Here is a 20,064-nt window from a genome sequence, read left to right as displayed (position 1 = left end):
AGGTGGGGACATTTTCAAGGATGAGTCCAAGTTTATGGCTTTTCACTGGTCTGGTTTAGCAGAACGCTATCCTATTTATAAGCACTTCAATAAAATAGTGTTGTATTAAGTTTTATTATATGGTGACCATTGCGGGCCACTTCTGGTATAAAGGATATTAGACGTAATTCTTCTACGCTGGCACTCATAGATGATTTTATTAAAATAACATTTTTAAAGCGCAGAAAATTAAGAAACAATCCTATGTGACTTATTAGAGAGACCATCACAGAACAGACTGTAGAAATTCTTTACATCTTCTGCAACAATAAAGTGAAACACTGCCTAAATTTAGCAAAGACACTACTAAGAGGCAGGTATTTTGCAGGCAGGAAAACCTTTTATTTTAAACCACAAATAGTCAGCAGGTGGCCACAACTATGCATGTTTCATTAAAATCACATAAAACCTAGGTACAAAAGCACCACTGATTATTGCTCTAGAAAAACTGCATGAAAAAATTCAAATACGCACAGTGAAAACACCACAGTATGCACAGGACTAAATTTTTAAAGCAAGTGCATGGAATGCTGAATCAATTTTACAGACAGCTTCCAATATTAAATTGGTATTTATTTTACTCAAGGATGACGGGAATTTCCAAAAAGCATGACTATGAGAAGGTAAAATGTCCATCCTTATATATTTTTGTATGCCAACTAGCAGAGTCCTAAAAAATTAGCATTTACAAAATACTCGGTAAAAATAGCTTTTAAAAGTTGTCCCAAGAGGTACATAAAATCAACCCCAATTTTCATGACAATTCATTCTCCCTCCTTTACAGATTCAGTTTTCTGTGCCTGTGAAAAAAGAACGGAAGACAAAAAAGATAGAGTTACTATTAAAACTACTATAAGCCAAAGAAGAGTCCACCCCACCAACACACACACTTTGGAACATCTGTTTTTTAGCAGCTCTACTGCAAAACCGACTTCAACTCTGGGTGTAAAACAGACAAGGCAGGAATATAGGACACAAACACTTGGCTGCCTTTATTGCTTTCTGCTTTGCAAACGACCGCGGAAGCTTTACCTGTGAGCTCCCTCGGTTCACGATAAAAAGAACACCACACTACTATCTGATGCTAGTCACTGCAAACGTGCGGAATTTTCTACTGTACCCTTAACTCTCACTGTTTCAATCTGCCCCTTTACTGACAGTGTGCTGGGTGGGGTACCTCTGGAGGCTGAGACATTAACAGTTGAGCGAGAGATGTGGATCTGCAATAATATTACAGGCAATAAAGAGAGACATTATGAACGTGCGGTCGCCAGCTGAAGGATCGAGCAATTGCTTTCAAGACACTGATTCAATCAGCGGGAGGTATTTAGGGAAAGTACCTCTTCAGCTTTAGCGTCACCATTTTCAGATGGTGCAGTACCTTCCTTTCCAGCTTCTTGCTTTTCCTCCTTCTTCCCTTTCGCACCTTTGTTAACCTTTGTTGCCAGTTCTTTCTAACAGGGGATCAAAGCACAGGGAAACAGAGTGTGTCAGACACGGTGTGACGTTGTGTAAGCTCAGCCAGCCTCCGTCCGAACACAGGGGGAAACACAAGCAAGGCCAATGTGGTGGCTTTTAGGGGAAAGTGGAAACCCAGCTCCGCTGAGCTTTGAGTGAGTTACACTGAGGCTCCATGAACATGTAACAGGCAGCTTAGAAAATCCACTGGACTTTGATTTCCCCTCGTGTGTGTCTTTGGTGAGCACCGTCTCTTGCTAAAGCGAGAAGTGGCTCTGCCGTGGGGAAGTAGCAGCAGGGGGACGTGGTGAAGCCAGGGCAGACCCAGCAGGAGAAACAATGCGCGTGGGGACCTGGGGCTTAAGTGACAAGAAAGCTGAGAAAGCGCTTAAAAGGAAGGCCCAGAGGAAGAAAAATTCCTGATTTTAAGACCAAGCTGGGATTTCCCTGGAGGTCTAGTGGTTAAGACTCTGCGCTTCCACTGCAGGGGGACACGGGTTCGATCCCTGGTCGGGGAACTAAGATCCCACAAGCTGCGCGGCGCGGCCAAAAAGTAAAAAAATAAAAATAACCAAGCCACAGAAATGAGTTCCGCTTCCCAACTGCCTACTCACACCATGATACACATCGTTTCAAAAAATTCACAGCAAGGGACGATGTTCTGAAGGGCAGGGTACAGAAAAGCCATTTGGGGGTAAATTTCTTAATAATCCTGTGCCGCGGTTTCCTCATCTGCCAAACGGGATACGTGTACCTACCTCAGTAGGGCTGATGTGAGGATCTATGCATAGGATAAGCACCATGTAACTGTTTGCCGGTATTAATTATTTGCTAGTATTGATTATTACAGGATTATTATCAGTCCTCCGACTGACCTCCTCAGATCAGTTACGTGAAGTCAGAAGCCCCTCCCCACGCCTCCAGCTGTTGGCAGCAGTGTCGCCCGGGCCCGGGCTCACCCCTTCTGAGCCCCATCTGAACGGCGTGTTCACGAGGCAGCTACCAAACCCCGCCTTGGACATGAGGCTTCTCACACCAACACGCTCTGACCTCCTTCGCTTTACGGACCAAACGGAAAACACACTCCCGGGGAAACATAAAGTTGTGCTCTCTGCCTTGGGAGAAAGCCTGTCTGTAGCTGGGGGAAGTTTTCCAGTCCGTACATTGAGCCTGGATCATAAAATGTGATCGCGCCTTGGATGACTCTGGGATATGGGATTATAATTTATTCACTGCTGAAAAAGCCAAAGCGGGGCGGGGGAGCACCTCTTACCTTAGCAGATGTTTTTCTTGGTTTAGGTTCAGGTTTTGGGGGAGCAGGTTTCTGCAAAGATAAATTAAGTTATACAAATACTGAAAAAAGACAACCCTCAGCCCCAAAAGGAACAGCAACAAGACTGCCAGAGACAGTCCATTTTGACTATGACGTTCATTTCAAAAAAAAAAAAAAAAATGTCGTCCTATTTTCAGCATCAGGTAGCAGCAAAAAAGACCTCCGCATTTCATAACTATTTTCATCCTGGGTTCTCAAGTGAATGGCAGGTGAGATCTGAAAGCCAACTCACTATTCCCCGGGCCAGAACAGCTCTCTGGGAACAGATTTAAGCTTCTGTGTCCCGTGTCTCTGTACTTCCTTTTATCACAACACAGCAGCAAGAGGAACGACTCAGGCCCTTGGCCAGATGACTCAGTGAATTCAGTCACACCGGCCTTCCGAACAGTCTAGAAATCCTAGCACCATCACAGGCAAAAAAGCCCATCGGGAATAAGAGAGCTGCCCGTGAAGTGTTCCAAAGCCAGTTCCAAATCCTCCCGTCTCTGATGCAGGTTTCAAGCGCTTGTTGAAGCCTGAGCTTCTCCCTACTTTCCTCTTCCAAGGCCAGCTCAAGGTCAGGAGAATCTCCTGCCCATCCAGACCCTGGGCTCATTTGTCCCTAGAGCTTGTTAGTAAGAACACAATTACAATGATACAATGTCCACTGTTAGCTCCCGAAGTTCAAGATCTTTCACAGACCCTATTAGCCAAAGAGCCCACCGGGCGACTCTTTTTCTCTTGCCGCGTGTGGCTCTCCCCGGTCCAGGGAGCACTGCCCCTCTGTCCCGTGTCCCCAGGCCCCTTCACACAGGGCTTCAGCCCGGCTGCTTCCTAGGGGTCTGAGATGGGCACATGGAGATAACTGCGGAAGTGTAAAGCTGTGGTTTTCTACAGCTATCTTAGGGCAAATATTTCTCTCGTTGAGTTAGGAAAAAATTATACTTCTTTCCTGGCACCAGGGAGAATGGTTTTTAAATAGAAAACACTGCCCAGAGTCCCTCTCTGCCCCCCGCTCCCAACCACCCCGTGGAGAAAAAACACATGTTCCTCCTCAACACCTCCAGATGTTCAGGATCATACAGAACCTGGCCCTTTCCATCAAGGGCATAAACTGAAATTGTAGTCGGTTCAGTTCTGGAAGATTGACCATTGCACACGACCTCTCAAATAAAAAAAGAAAGTGGAGCTTGAAAAGTAGGGACTATTTTCCTTCACCTTCTGACCACTGTAAATTTGTACTTTGCTCCCCACGTCTATCAGCTTGCATGGCTCCTAAATTTTCAGGATTAAAAAATTTTTATTTTGGGCTTTGATATAGCATATTAACATGCCCTTGTTTTCTCAATTTAGAGCAAATAATGTCCTTTCATATTATTTTCTGTTAAGACAGACCTTTCCCCCAAACTCAGCATTCGTGTTTTGATGGGGCAGGAAATGATGAGGCTTTGTAGTCTATAATCCCACTGGCTTCCAAGGAGGCTCTGCCTCAGCACCACGGGCAACGACGTCAGTGGAAGCTATTATACTGCTGGTCCCTGGTGCTCAGGAAAGGCCTTATGTTAAATCTTGGCTTTTGACTTACATGATCTACCCCCTTGAAAGGCTCGATATCCATGGAATACAATGGCTTTCAGTATAATCTACAGTGAAATCTACAAAAGAGTTAAAACTTAACTTCTCAACCACAGTGAAAATTATACCACCGGACAAGCATACCACCTTTGAGGGGTTTTGGCAGAATCTGACAAGTTTAGCAAAAATATATTGAGAAGGAAAGCCAGAAACTAGTATTTTTTTAAAATTCAGAAGCAAGTTTCCAATATCCATTTCAGCTTGGATTCCCTACACCGTGCCAGGCACCAGGTGTGGGCTGAGGAGGAAATCCATGCTTCACTGAAGGTCACAGTAGCTTGCAGCTCCAGGGCTATCTAATATCGGGATACGTGCCATCAGCCAAGAGGTCAATGCCTTTCCCTCTGCGTCTCAGCGGGCAGTGCACATAAAGTAACCCAAGTCCTCCACCAGAGAGCCAGGCCGCCCTGGCTTGGCAGAAGCAGTGCTGGTGCATGAGCAGGGCGGCAGGGAGGAGCTCTGGAGCCAGCCAGGAGCACGGCGTGGTGAGGAGGGCCGAGGCACACTCCCGGCCAAGGCTTGCTCACACCAGCCGGTCCCAGCTTTAATGATCGTAACCCTTGTCCTTTCCCTGGGCCTGGCCCACAGAGGGAGACCCCAGGTGGCAGAGTGGAAATCGTTACTTTTTCAGATTCTCTGGTTCTGAAGTGAGGCTACAGCCTATGGATTCAGAAAACTTTCAGAACGTCCTCACTAAGGTATGAGTCATGGAGGGAGAATTGGAATTCTTGACTCCTTTGGCAGATCAGGTATAGAATGGGAGGCTAGGACTTTGCTAACGTAGTTCTTCATCTCAGGGATCCAGTGACATCAAACAGCTTCCTGGGCTTTGTATGCTTGCCAACCGGGCTGCCCACTGTTTTTCACCAACGTATCTGATCAAGTGAGTTGCTGGCAACACCAGTCAAAAGTTGCTAGAAATTCTGACCCAGGTTATTTCTAAAAAGGAAATAAAAAAGGCTCCAGGGAAATACCACCTTAAACTTCCTTCTGCCGCTTTGCTCTGGACCGAGGGAACGGGTACTCGTAAGAGCTAACAACAACGGGGTCCAAAGTACTCACCGCTGACAACCTGGCAGACCGTCTGGTGGGCTACAAAGGAAATGAAAACAAAAAAAATATATTTTTTGGTGATTATACACGATCAAGTTGAGTTTTAAAAATTCATTCTTACTGTCTTACTTTGTTGAAAGAACAGAATGCATGAGTCCCATGACCCTCCCCAGGTGAGCAGTCAAACATACCCCCAAGTGCCCTGGGCACTGGAATATTCCAGAGGAAGTGTTCCGAAAGACGTGTAGGCTCACGGTTCAAAGAAATGGCCTTTCGCAGTAGAGGGTGGGGTGGACAAGGAAAGGCAAAGAAGACACATCTAGGCTCCGACCCAAACTTCTGTGATAAAACTGGCAGCAGGGGCACTGAGGTGCTATTTAAGAACCAGTCCAGTCTGACTCTTGTTCCTTACAAATGGAACTAAAGCTCATAAATTAATACTAAAAGAGACATATAATTATGCAGAAACTGAAATAGCAGGAGTCCCCTCCCTGGTTACTACGTTAGAGAAGAGAATGACTACAAATCTTAGGCAGTTAACAAGCAAGACTTCCTTTACCTGTAACAAAATAAACACATTTATTTATCTACGAAATGCACACGTTGAAAGACGTAAAAAATCTTTTTAATAATCTCATCTTTTCATTTAGAAGTTTACAAATTTAGAGGAACTGGGTTGAGGTTGGTATTTTTTCAAGGAAATCTCTTCTTCTTCAAGGATGGTGCAAGTTAACAGCAAAGGACATGGCAAAGAAAATTTCTAAGAGCAGAACTGTTCTAAGCATTTCAGAAAAACGCATATAGAATTGATATTCTACTTCCCACCAGCAAAAGATGGCTCCCCGAGGGATTTCACTTTCTAAAAGTACAGCTGCCTTTCTTTAAAAGTGTTCCAGAAGCAAATACTCCATACTTGCTGTCTGTTTTGTTCACTGCTCTATCTCCAGTAGAATAGTGTACCACCTAACATACAGTGGATATGCAAGAATATTGGCTGAAAAAAATAAACTCAAGCTTTTCCCTAATTTGCTGCCTTAGGCAGACTTTGCCTCATTACAATAGCTTAAATGTCTCAAATAATCTTTTAAGGGGGTCAGCAGGAGCCTGGGTCATGATTGCAAGGAATCATGGAATTCTCTTGTCAGTCTAGGTCAGCTGGTCAAGGCCAAAGTCAAAGAAATGTTTCTTGCCATCTCCACATAGAATAACTTTTCTTGCTGAAAATAGCTAGAGGAAGCTAAAGTCATCTTTCTTTAAACTACAGAAGGAAATGAAGGGTCAGAGCCTTCTGGAATAATTTTAACCTCGGGGTCGTGTGCAAAGCTGAGCCGGACTTCAGGCTGGCAGGCAGAACGTGCCGAGTTGGGGAGACTGTGCAGGCTACGTGTTGGCTGTGACACGTCACTGCAGGGGTAAGGGGTGCACAGCGTGGGAGGTGGGGCTTGTACCAGATGCTCCGTGGGAATCACCACGGCGTCTGCTGGATTATCATGGGATAATTGGAACCAATAGCCATTCTGGGAACCAGAACCCGAATCCTGTAGTGCCTTTCCCAGGCTGGTTAATTGCATGTGTTGGGTATCCCCGAAGAAGAGGCAGCATTATCACTTAAACCGGGCAGCAAGTGGGTAACCTGTGCTTCTTCAGGATGCTTTCTGAGCGTGTGGGAGCAAAGGAGCATCCTCCAATTACCAACCAGAGCTCAGCTTAACGCTTCTGTGTGGCCTCAAGAACCACCCACACTGCCTCAAGAGTAAAGTGCAGCCGGCAGAAGAGTGCTCAGAAAGATGCCCTCTGCGAGGAAAATCGGCGGCCTCTCTGCTAAAGGGGGTTGAACAGGTCTTGTCTGAATCCCTCCCCACTTGGTGTCGCCGTGCGTGTGCCCGGTTGGCCTGCCCTCCCCTGTCTCCTATCTGTACCCCATCTGCACAGAACCCCCTTCTCTTGCACTTCTGTAGCGGGAGCCCTCAGTAAAACGTGGAGGTAAATGGATTGGTAAGCGCCAGACATGCAAGTGTGAGCTTGCAGGGTGCAATGCCAAGGCCACTCCTCACTTACCATCAAGTCTGGAGCCTGAAAAGGGGCCAACGGGTTAACCATTACTTATAAGGGCCTCCCTATGCACCAACGAGCTGTCCTGAATAAGATCTCATTGAAGCGAAGCCAAATCCTCTGAAAAATCCCCCAACTCTGGGGCTGTCGCTCCCCTCCCTCCCTCTCCAGGCGAAGATGCAAACACACTGAAGAGCAGAGGGATGTCAGAGCCACCCCCAACCCCGGTCCCCATCCCCCCCCCCCCCCCACCCCGCCCCGGGATTTCCAGAGAGACTTCCAACCAAGCCCTGCTCTGCAGGGCCTGCAAGCTGTTCCGATCCAAAAGACTCGCTACCTTTTCATAATTCAGGTCCAGTATAAGAGTTTCAAAATAAAAAGCCTAGGAAATTAATGCAAAAACAGAGTTTGCCTTTCTAGGCTGTCTAAACCAAGCCGTCTCTAAAAACCACATGTTTTACTGTAAAATGATTTTATGACCTCCTGCTAAAATTTACCAGCTCTTCTTTCTATGCTAAAAAAAAAGAGACTTCTCTTAAATGTTCCTTTTCAGTAACCATCCTAAGAGATTTTTTTTTCACTGCAGACACGGGAGGCTGAAACGAACCTTCGCTCACAGTCAGCAGTATTGATTATGCACCAAGTGTATACACCTTCCTGGAACGTTTCATCAGCTTTCACAAGCTTTCAAATCTATAAATGACTGGACCATATATACCAGATATAAAATAGACCAGACTGCTCTTTTGCCCTCTTTCAAGCACTAGAATTCAAAGTATTCATTTAAGACTCAGGCTGTGGGGCAGAACTACTATGAAAAAAAAGATAATAAGAATTTCTCCTGAGAAACCACAAGGATTTACTGTAGCGCACAGGGAACTATATTCAATATCTTGTAATAAACTACAATGGAAATGAATTTAAAAAAAGAATACAGATATATACATATATGTGTATAACCGAATCACTTTGTATACACCTGAAACTAACACAATATTGTAAATCAACTATACTTCAATTTAAAAAAAAAAAAGAGAATTTCTCTCCATTTGTTGACTGTGAATCCTCAGGAAAAGTGGCCAAAAGAGAAGTTCTAAGGGAAAAGAGGAAGGTTTTTAGAATGACAGATCGCTAAAAGTTACAGAGACAATGTGAGGGTTTGTCACTGTGGTACACAGGTGCTGGGCACAATGGTATTATTCAGTAAGCATTTATTGATTACCTGGTAATTCCCCGGGCTGGAGAAAATTACGGTGAATGCTACTATGAAAGATGTGAAGTCTTTCATTTTAATGTCCTGGTTGCAAAAGCAACATAGAAGTCTAATCTCAATATGACAAAATTCCCTGGGAGAGCTAGATGCAAGTAGAATCACTGGACTTTGCTGAATACTGCTTGAAACATATGGGCCATTTCATTGGAATTCAGAAGCATATTTATTTCTATGAGATTTCTTAATGTTTCTTAGCTTCACCATGTACTTCCAAGCAAAGCCCACAAGTCAAGTCGCTTTTAACTTTCAAAAACAAATGAAGAGCTAATTAGAATTTCCCTTCTTTGCAAAACTGGGAAGTGGGGCAAGATGTGTATCAGGGCCTTGGCTGGAGAATGAAGACAGAGAAAAGGCACTGGGTGATCAGATTTTTTTTTTTTTTGGCCGTGTCCTGTGGCACGCGGGATCTTAGTTCCCCGACCAGGGATCGAACCCATGCCCCCTGCATTGGGAGGGCGGAGTCTTAACCACTGGAACGCCAGGGAAGTCCCATGACCACAGATTTTTATGATGACCCCAAAAGGGGCTTGAGGATAGGGGATTTTGAGTCAGAAGACGCAGACGTCTTTCCTGATTCTGCAATTTACAAGTTGTGACACCTGAGGAAAATCATGTACTTCTCTGAGAACCTTGTTTGCTCTCATCAAATGGGGATAATAACTCCTATGTGTTGACCAAAACAGCGCTTCTCTGACATGAATTACTCCCTCTCATTGCTTTCTTTTTCTTCAGAGCAAATTTTCAGTCACTTTTTATTTACTGTCTCTATCCCCCTACTACAATGGAAGCTCCATGAAGGCAGAGATTTTTGCTCCTTTTGTTCACTGTGGAATCTGTGCCGCCAGGTGCATTCAAGTGCTTCCTACATTTTTTGTTTGCTTTGGCTGGAATGTCTCTCTGAAAATGCTGAAAGGTTCTCTGCCCTCATTCCAGGGTTATTTTAAGGATCAGATCAAACAATGGAGGTGACAGGGCTATGAAAACTGCCCAGCGTAATGACTGTAGCATATTGTTTTGGTCATTTATCGTCCAGATACTATACTCTGCACTATGCCCTTCAAATATCATGGAGTGGAAGATGATTTTCATAAGGGGATCCCCCTTTGTAACGGGTATCTATTGGCTGTAGCCTAGGCTGTGCACACTCATGACATAACTAGAAAATTCAGCCAATTCACTGGGGGAAAAAAAATCAATCAATATACGGTCAGACAGTTCTTACCCCAAAGCACCACCAACTAACTGACCTTTTCCCTTTTCAAACAACTATGTTGGTGTCCTGAAGGCAAATCACAAGTTTTAATCTGGTGTTGGCTTAAAGGACAGGAAAAGAGTCTTTTCTAGGAAAGACTTTTGTTAGCAATAAGATAATACATGTAATCAGATAAAATATTAGAAGCAATAATGTAAAAATATAAGTAATAAAAATTCTGGGGTAAAAGAATATGTATAAGACAGTTGTACAAGCAAAAATCTTTTACATATATTCTAACCAGCTTGATGGTTTTTAGTGTGGAAGGGAGGGAAAGGCTATTTTCACGATCCAAGATCTGCTGTGTGTAATCGTTTCTAGGTTTTCTGACTGTCAAATCAACTTAAATAGCAGTCCCCAAGGAGAAACCCAAATGCATTTTGTGCCCAAATCTAAAAACATTAAGGGGGTATTACACTTAGCCAACTGTCCTACAAATTGTATTTTGCCATTTTCAAGAAAATTCAAGCATTTGAACTTTGGTATGATGACATTTTTCGGTTGGTTCTAAGCATTTGTTTAGTGAGTTGACTTTGGATCACCAACTTTACCTCCCAAACTCTATGTTAGACACTGAAGACTGGGTAAATGGATGGTGGGGACTTGGCTATCGGCAGTTCTGTTTGTTTTGCTTTTAAATGATTTCTTTACAGATTCCGTTAAAGATTTTCCATTCGGCAGAACGAACTTCCTTGTACAAATCGTGTGTAGGGGTTTTGCTCTCACGACAACCTCTGAATTATTAACACAGTATGAGTCACCCAATCAAAGAATCCGTAACTAGATATTGTTTTTGTCTCTCCCATGACCCCTTTTAGTTTATAAGTTCAAGGATTAGGAGCTGCAGTTTTTCCACACACTGTAAAGCTCTGTGCAAAAGGGAATGGCTGTCATCAGAGTTACCATCTCACTTGCTGCTTTTTTAGCTCATCTCCTTTTAGAAGTTCATGATAGGTCATGAACTTTGACCACGGAAGGTCAAATGCAAGCATCTCTTCCTAGCTTTCTGGAGATTTCTGTATTTTATACAGAGCTTCTGTGACTCATTCTCTAACTATCCCAAACCCTAAGAATGTTCCTGATTAAAAAAAAAAAAAACTTTAATATTTTGACATTTTATGTATCCTTCATAGTTTTTGACTTTAGAGATGACTCCTTTTAGGCAAATATTCAGAACCCAAAAAGTAATCTATAGTTCACTCACTGGAGCAGAGAATTTATTAAATCAAGTCTTTCATTTCCTTGCTGTGAAAGGCCGACTTTGTTCTCCTTGATGAATTTACCTATTATCTCGCTCTTTGCCCAGAAGGAATTCTCAGTATCCCTTTTAACAGACAGCAGCGCCAACAGGTAGAAACATAAACAACATAGCAAGTGGAAAATGCCTCATGAGTGCCCCTAACTGAAATCTATCCAGGCTAAGGGAGGCTACACAGCCACACTTTTATCTCTGGTTTATGTCGTCTCAACAATCTGGTTTCGAAGAGTGTTCATTCAGATGTAGACCATCATAACGATACTAAAAATTCCAGTTAATAATTAAATACAGGATGTCAAAGATACACTTACCTCCTGTTTAGTTACTTTGGATCCATCCTTGCCCTCTGGATTCTCTGGAGACTAGAAAGAAAGAATTTCGGTGAATTGTATTTAAATTGGAAAATGCATATTAAAAGACCACATAAGCCAATGATATTCTGCAGGGAAAAGTAAGTTTGTAAGAGGATATGTTTCACACACACACACACACACACACACACACACACACACACACACACTGCATTTATCTGCATAACTGCTCTAAGATTATACCAGGAAGTATTGCAAGAACTGATCTGAGCCCCTGTTCTCAATGCACATTCACTCTAAGGAATTTTCGTTGATCTCTTGCTGCCCGGTAAAGAACAGGGACCCAGCAGTCAGCAGCAGGGGTGCCTGGGACCCAACACATGTTCCAGTCACTTTGTTTCCCTAAGGTGAGAGCAGGGAAAACCTAAGCCAAGCGCAAAAGCGTACTTTCACCCCATACTCGCCTAGCCTTGATTTCTAGCCCATTTCTTGATACGACTTGATACATTTATCGTGAGTTCCTATTTTTCCATCCTCAGCTCCAGGCTCTCTCCCACACTCCCAGCCTCGGTAGGACGGCCCAGCGCCCGGCCACCCCAGCCGATTTCTTTCCTGATTTTGATCCATCTCCGGGGGTGGGGGCACCCTCCCACTCTCACGACAGCTCAAACCTGACTCACAACGGGGGAAATACACTTAGATTTATGAGGCACATCAGTTATCCCAATATATTTTTATTGGCTAAAGACAATAAATAAGATAAAAACTATTCAGCTAATTAGAAAATTAAAACTATTTAACACAAGATAGGAACGGAGTTCCCAGGGTGAAAACATACAAAGAGCAAACGACACTTGGCACAAATGTTTGGCTTAGGAAAATAAAGCAGCTATGCGGCAATGGCTCATCTGATAAAATGAGAAAAACATCCAAAGCTCCTAAAACCCACTTTTTGCTGGGGTTGGTGACACTGTAAATTAATATAATATTTTCAAAGAACAGCCTGGCAATATGAAAAAGACACTTAGGACTAATCATATAATGACCCAGTAATTCCAATTTTGGAACGAAGACTCAAAGAAAGAGACTTTGTAAAAATACGGTTTTGTTTGTACTGTTTCTAATATGAAATAACTAGAAACAACTCACATGATCAGTAAATAACAGAGAAATGTTTAATAAACGATATAATTACTAATGCAATGCAATTAAAAATAGGCTATGTGAATACATGGAATGTCCACATAAAGTTAAGGCTAAATTTGAACACTTAGACTATAGGGAATTCCCTGGCGGTCCAGTGGTTAGGATTCTGTGCTTTCACTGCCAAGGGCCCGGGTTCGATCACTGGTCAGGGAACTAAGATCCCACAAGTCGCACAGCACAGCCAAAGAAAATAAATAAACACTTAGATTATAAAGTAATATGTAAAACACAGGTCAGAAGTAGATAAAGACTTTGAGAAAGACAAAAGCTTTTCTTCAAGACACAGTAAACCTTCTCTTCTTCCCTGGGGCTGCCTGTTACCCACTGTTACCCACCGTCTACCGATTCATCTCTCTTCAGAACCTCCCAGATCCACGGAGCTCTCTCCTGTTTCCCAAATCAACCAATTATTTTTCCCTCATCCATGGAATCTTCTCTATCATCAAGGAAAACAAAGCCTCTCTTTTCTTTCTTTTTTTTTTAAATTGTGTGAAATTTCTTGGTGCAAATTTCTATTTATTTATTTATTTATTATTTTTTGGCCATGCTGCGTGGCATGCAGGATCCTAGTTCCCCAACCAGGGATCGAACCCGTGCCCCCTGCAGTGGAAGCTCAGAGTCTTAACCACTGGACTGGTGAGGCGGGGGGGACGGGGTGGAGTCCCAGAACTTCTCTTTTCTGTCCCCACTCTCTTGCAAAGAATGTCTGGCTCACAGATCTCATGCTATATCAGCCAGCTGAGTTAGAGACAGAAAAATCTTAGAAAATCGAATCCCTAGGTGAGCCATTTGGCTTTGCTCATTTCCACGGTTACAAACTTGACCCTTCTGGCCACAGACCAGATCCTCTGTTGTCTAAAGAGCTGGGCTCTCATTCTTACTTATCAGGCCACTCAGTAGATTCAATCTGGGGTACCCTCCAGCTGTAACTGATAGGCTTTTAAAGAAGCAGCACACAGCTACTACTGATGTTAAATGACATTAAAAAAATTTTCTTAAACTGATGTTAATGACATTATGTTTAATATTCTTCTAGGCAGTGGATTTGTGACAGCAATATGACTGAAAGATCACTCTCTAAACACTGACCTAACAATGTTTGTACTGGATGCAAATTATTGAAAAAGAGAAACTTGTAAAGACCCCACCAAAAAAAGCAGGTATAACTGAAAATGTTAATACTTTCAGATCCATGAACGAACGAATGAACCTAAGACTGGAGATGGGAAGAGATACAACTCCAGCAAAGCTCAACCTCTCCATAAGAGCATTCTACGAACAAGCACATAGCAAATTGCAAGTCAGGAACAACCCAAGTGGTCTTCACCCTGGGATCAGTGGGGTATTGTGGCACACACGCAGGTCAAGACACTGGCTTCAGTCTTGGCTCTCCACCTAGGAGCTGTGTGATCTGGGGCAGTGACTTGATCACTGTGGCCCAGTGTCTTCATATGATAGATGATAATGACATCTAACTCAGAGGGTCATGTTTATGATCAAGCCAGATGTTGGGGAGAGCATTTCACAGACTGAATCGCTCTACAGATGTTATACAACAAAATATATGTCTTCTGAATTATCAAATATGACATATCATATTCAACAGAGCCTTGAGGTTGAGCACATTTCCTTACATCCAGAGTCCCTGCAACCTTGTCGTCTGTTTTTGTTACACAGAGTAACAGGTACACGATTTTGGAAAGACCTACCGTTTCAGGCTGTCTTATCACACACTCTGTCCACCGTTAACACTTAGCCATGAGGCTGGAGAGAGCAGGAGATCATGGTATGAAGGGATTAAAAGAGAAGCCCGAAGGTTTTGTCCCAAGGGATCTTGAGGAATAAAAACAAAGAAAAGGGAGAAATGAGGCTTGGGGGTGTACACAGATGATCTCAGATGTACTTCAACCACCTTGTGGGCTGACGGGAAGGATGAAGTGAGTTAGACGGGATGTGGGGAATTCCAAGGCAGAGGGGTTCTTGCCCCACTCCCCCAGACAGGGCAGGCTTATGCTAATCCAGGTGGAACCCAGAATGGTCAAGAGGGCAGAGAACCATGGTCTAACAAAAAGATCTCATTCACATATCTGAGGCTCCTTCAGCACCCAAGTGGAAGGGGACTGAGCTGAGAGCCAGCAAGGGGTGGGGGACACACTTGGTGGCCTGATGGAGGGCACAGCAGGGATTCTGGGGGAGTTGGAAGCACCACTGAGAGATGACCTGAGGGCAAGCTGGCAGGCAGGGGGATCACTGAACACCTGGTGACCCAATGGAGACACAAAGTCAGCCAAGAGCATGAAATCTGGCAAAAATCAACAGGTAGTTGAACTTTTTAAAATTACAAGTTCTGAAAATTAAAGTAGGCTCGTTGAAATAAAAAAAACTCAAAACATAAACTCTAGAACAGGGACAGTAGAAGAAATAATGAATTGTCACGGACTGCTGAGGAATTAGCCCAGAATGCGGGAAAGAGCAATGAAGAGATAATATGAAAGAGAGGTTAGGAGACACAGTGGCTAACTGCGAGGTTCCACACGTATCTAACAGACATTCAGAAGCAGAGAACAGAGATACTAACTAGGAGGAAGGCAAAGGCTTAATGGGTGAGAACTTCCCCAAACTGAAGTCATGAGTCTCCAGATGGAAAACTCACACCAAGAACAAAGTGGAAACAAAACAAAGCAAACAAATACAATGAGACAGAATAAAACTACAGAAGGTCAAGGAAAATGAGAAAAATCTTTAAAAGTTATCAGAATTAAAAGATGAATTATTTTTAAAGAATTACTTCTCAAGCATCTATAAATTATAAGAAACCACAAAGCAATGTTCAAGGAGTTGAGGAAAACTGTCAGCCTAGAATCCTATACCCAGCTATCATTCTAGAGTGAAGGCAAAATAAAGACATATCAGAATACAAATACTAAGAGAGTTTACTACCAATAGAACCTTTCTTTCAACAAGGATACAATACTAAATAATCAAATTCAGTGATAAGAAAAGTGAATTAAGATGGAAGGAAAATATGTAAGAAAAAATGTATAAAATATATTGGCAAATCTAATTATTACCTGTAGATACTAATATCTATTTTTTGTGTGTTTAAAAATATTTCAATAGAAATCCTAGACTAGTGCTGCCCTATAGAATTATAACACGTAATTTTAGATTTTCTAACAGCCACATGAAGAAAGTTAAAAGACACGGGTGAAATTAATTGTAATGATATATTTTATTTAACTGAACATATCTAAAGTTTTATTTCAACATGTTATCAATATCCAAATTATTAATGAGATATTTCACAAATTTTCTTGGTACTAAATCTTCAAAACCTGGCATGTATTTTACACTTACAGCACACCTCCATTCAAATGTTAAGTTTTCACCAGGAACACCTGACCCTCTAAATATGTTAGAGATCATAAAGTTTATAGTAGTTTCACATATCCAGGTTGTTGCAAAAATATTTAAAATTTTCCAGTAACTGAATCTAATACCAGTTCTTAAATTTAAATTGATTAAACTAAAATTTTAAAAATTCAGCTCATTCTTTCTCATTGGCTAATAGACTCATGCAGTTAATGGCTGCCATATTGGATGGCACAATTCTAGACAATAACAACCGCAAAAGATGAGAGGAGGGGGAACAGATCATCCTCACCCCCAGCATGGGAGGGTCCTGGTTTTGTTCTGGAAAATGATACTGACACAGAGTCATTTTAGACTCTGTTAAAACAAAATTTAAAGACAGGCATTACAAATTTTAAGAAAATAAATAAGATCTATAAACTTAAAAATCAGGAGAAGTGGAATAAGGCAAATTTTACAAATCAAAGGCAGGGGAGAAAAGAGCAAACTAAAGGAAAACACATGATAAACGGAAACCACAAAATAAGTCATTAAAAAAGTCCAAATAGATTAGTTATCATAATATACCTAAAGAAATTATATTCATTCATTATAATGTCAAGTAACAGAAGACATAGACCAATACAGGTATATGATTCCACTTTTACAAATTTTAAAGCAAATCAATATTATGGATTTATATATGACATATACATCATAAACGTATAAAATCATGGGCTGGAAGGATACACACCAAATTCATGATCCTGCCTCTCTCCAGGGAGGCTGACAAGGGAAGGGAACCAAGGGGGTGTTCCGAACTTGAACTTTATCTGTAACATTTTATTTTTAGAAAGATCTGAAGCAAATAGGATAAAAAAAGTTCAAATGTGCGAATTCTGAGTGATGGGTAAATAGGTATGTTATATTGTTTCCTGAATTTTTCTGTACTTAAAACCCCCTAAAATATTATCAATACTAAGGGGGTAGGGGAGCGGAAGCAAAGCCCAGTTGGCAGTGCCACATCTACTCCCAACACAAATTCCATGACTATTAGTGCTTTCTGTATTCCTTTTTTTTTAAAACAGTTATTTTCTTTTTTATTTATTTTTATTTTTTGGCCACGCCATGCGGCATGCAGGATCTTAGTTCCCCAACCAGGGGTCAAATCCATGCCCCCTGCAATGGAAGTGCGGAGCCTTAACCACTGGACCGCCAGGGAAGTCCCGGTGTTTTCTGTATTTCTTAAATGGCTTATAAGTCAGGTCCACACACTGCCTCTTCCTTTTCTGTTCAAGACATATAATTCATAGTCATTTCATTTGTGCTGATATGAAGGAATCTGGAGCTGGCTAAGACAGGAAGCCAAGAGCTTTACAAACGCGAATTCAGAACCGTCCCTCTTGGGTGAGTGTAGGATGAGAGCTGGGCAGAGGGAGCTCGGCTTCCTTCAGCAGCTGACCAACTGCACTGTCTCCATTGTCCCATCTCACAAAGATGCCTGGGTCCTGCACCTGAAGACACGAAAATGCACTGAAGGGGACACAGCGGTATTTCCTTAAGATAACTGCAGCAGCAGCCCTTCTCAGGAAACCAAGAAAGGAAACTTGGAATCTTCATTCTGTAGACCATCCACAGGAATCAACAGGACAAATTACCAACTGCTGAGCTTCTCCTGCAATAAACAGCGGTTACCACCTTACACAGGGGCTCTTGTGGGTGTCGTGAACCCAGTTTTCTCTCTCCAAGCTCAGGAAGGTATCAGAGGAGATGAGAAAATCCTTACGGTCTTCAACAGTTGCTTGGGAACAGCACTACATGGCCTTAGCCTCCAAATTTGTCACTACAGAGAAAAATATTGAGGGTGTGGCAGGAAGCTAGGAACAAAGGCTAGTACCTCCTGGTGCCGTATTTCTCAGCCACAGGAGAAGAAAGAGGAGGGCTCGGGGCTCTCAGCAAAGAGTACTGGACCTTGTATTAAAGTTCCAAATAGTCTTTACTGGTAAGTGTAGGCTCTCAGAGTTTTCCTTCTAAGGTTTTAAGTGACGAGGGCTACTGCTTTATAACTTAAGTGAATTTGTTGAGAGCCTAGAGTACGCATGAAATTCAAGAAACCATCTGCCAGCAGCCATAGAACAAATCCAGTCTCAACTCCGGGGTTATCCACGCTGATGCACGAAAGCTGGGAGTAGACGTAACACTGCAAATAAACCAACAACCACTTCTTTTCACCTGGGGGATGTATTACTTGGAGGGGATTTTTCTCTAACGTGCTGGCCAGTACGTTTAAATTATTATTATTTTTCTTTACATTTTCTTTTAGAATCGATTTACATTTTCTTTGTTATAAACCTAAGGCTGGAGAAAAGAAGGCAGTCCAATAGTAAGCTGGTTAGAGGAGGAAAACCATTCTAGGACAAAAATCCAAACAACCCGCCCAGAGAAAGACTGAAATGTGTCCATAACTAACTCTTTACTTTTCTGCTAAAATTAACACATAAACACAACTACTTGATTAATTTCCCTCCACAAATGGGGGCACTGTCCAGGAAACTCTTATGAAGTTTTCCAAATAACAGGTACTTCCCTTAAACTCATATATTCACATATTTGAATATGACATATGAAACAGACACTGAAAATTTTATTCAAAGCCACAAGGACCACTGTTTAACATCAGCATAGCTGTTTTTCATTCATGCTGTAAGTATATGTTTGGGATCCTCCAATACTGCCTTGCTTTCTTTACAATAACCCTTAAAAATCCAGCATTTAGGATTGAGAGATCACATGCAAAGGATTAATAATCAAACTGATGTCAAATTTCTTTCTTACCTCCTTCCTTGCTTGTGCCTATTAATTTCGTCAACTTCTATAAACCCAAATAGCTTATTAAGGCCATGAGGCTAGTATGTCTTCCCCAAATAAAATTTTGTTTTTCAAGATAAAAGTAATTGAGTAAGAATTCTGCTTTAGAAGACTTTGGATGAACCGATATAAACAGCAACTCTTCTTTTCTGAGAGATACTTTTAGGGAAACTATCTCACATTGTACTCCATTACAAAAGATAACTGAAAGCAAAGAAAAAGCCCTCTTCAAGTATGTTCAGTGAACTTTTCTTAGTATAAATACACATAATTTAATAATGGAAGTATATCATTAATATGAAATAATTTAAAATATTTCACACATCTCTTTGGTCTGAGCTGCCTCTTTCATGACAGCTATCTCTTCCCCCGTGTTGTGTGAATGGGATCGTGGGCGAAGGTCCCAGCTGAGGTCCGAAGCCTGATCCCAGCCTGGATTGTATCTTATGTCCCTGGGCCTGAGTTTCTTCACGAGGAAAACTAAGAGGATGGACCCGAAGATCTGACTTGCCTGACTTTGTGAGATGCTCGTATACATACTAATCACATTATGTAAGCGTCTAGGACAGAGATGCCAGGTATGGGAGTCTTAGAAAAGGACACGAGAAGAGACCCAGAGGAACAACCATAATCTCAGTAAACATGGATTCTGTACTGAATGATCTGAATGAGTTAATCTCCTCACCACAATCCTGTGAGGTTGGTAAACAGCATCATGTCTATTGTATAAATGAGGAACTGAAGCCAGAGAGATTAGGTAACTTGCCCAAGATGACCCAGCTGGTAATCTTGCTGGTCTGTGGAAGAGCTGTGATTCAGAGCCGGGGGGGCTGGCTCAGGTTCACGACTCATCCACTACGCCACTCTAGGTCGTTTCTGCTGGCTTTCCCAATTTCAAAACTGTGTGCAGATCTGGGATGCTAGGAGAGCAAAGCGCTTCCGGGGTGGGAAATATCTTAACCTGTAGACCTAGCCAAGCAACACATAATATGTAAT

General features: G+C 42.2%; 1 protein-coding gene across 8 annotated transcripts in view; it reads right to left on the bottom strand.

Moving 5' to 3' along the window:
- Positions 1 to 359: 359 nt before the first annotated feature.
- The window catches only part of HMGN3 (high mobility group nucleosomal binding domain 3), a 30,670-nt gene continuing 10,965 nt past the window's right edge, over positions 360 to 20,064 (bottom strand). The window contains exons 2-7 of one of the 8 annotated variants that reach the window (XM_082474296.1): positions 11,644 to 11,694; positions 5,507 to 5,536; positions 2,771 to 2,821; positions 1,380 to 1,493; positions 1,167 to 1,259; positions 360 to 839 (exon numbers count right to left, since the gene is read on the bottom strand). In XM_082474296.1, the coding sequence (XP_082330422.1) occupies positions 804 to 839; positions 1,167 to 1,259; positions 1,380 to 1,493; positions 2,771 to 2,821; positions 5,507 to 5,536; positions 11,644 to 11,694 (375 nt within the window). In that variant the 3' untranslated portion in view covers positions 360 to 803. Of the gene's footprint in view, positions 840 to 1,112; positions 1,260 to 1,379; positions 1,494 to 2,770; positions 2,822 to 5,506; positions 5,537 to 11,643; positions 11,695 to 20,064 lie in introns of those variants that run through there. The other 7 variants (XM_082474298.1, XM_082474297.1, XM_082474299.1 and 4 more) reach the window with 7 other exon arrangements.

Source organism: Balaenoptera physalus (assembly GCF_965194825.1).
Source record: "Balaenoptera physalus genome assembly, chromosome: 9".
In the NCBI taxonomy this organism is placed as follows: domain Eukaryota; kingdom Metazoa; phylum Chordata; class Mammalia; order Artiodactyla; family Balaenopteridae; genus Balaenoptera; species Balaenoptera physalus.
The sequence above is the reverse complement of the archived record's forward strand: the minus strand, read 5'-3'. Positions and strand labels throughout refer to the sequence as shown.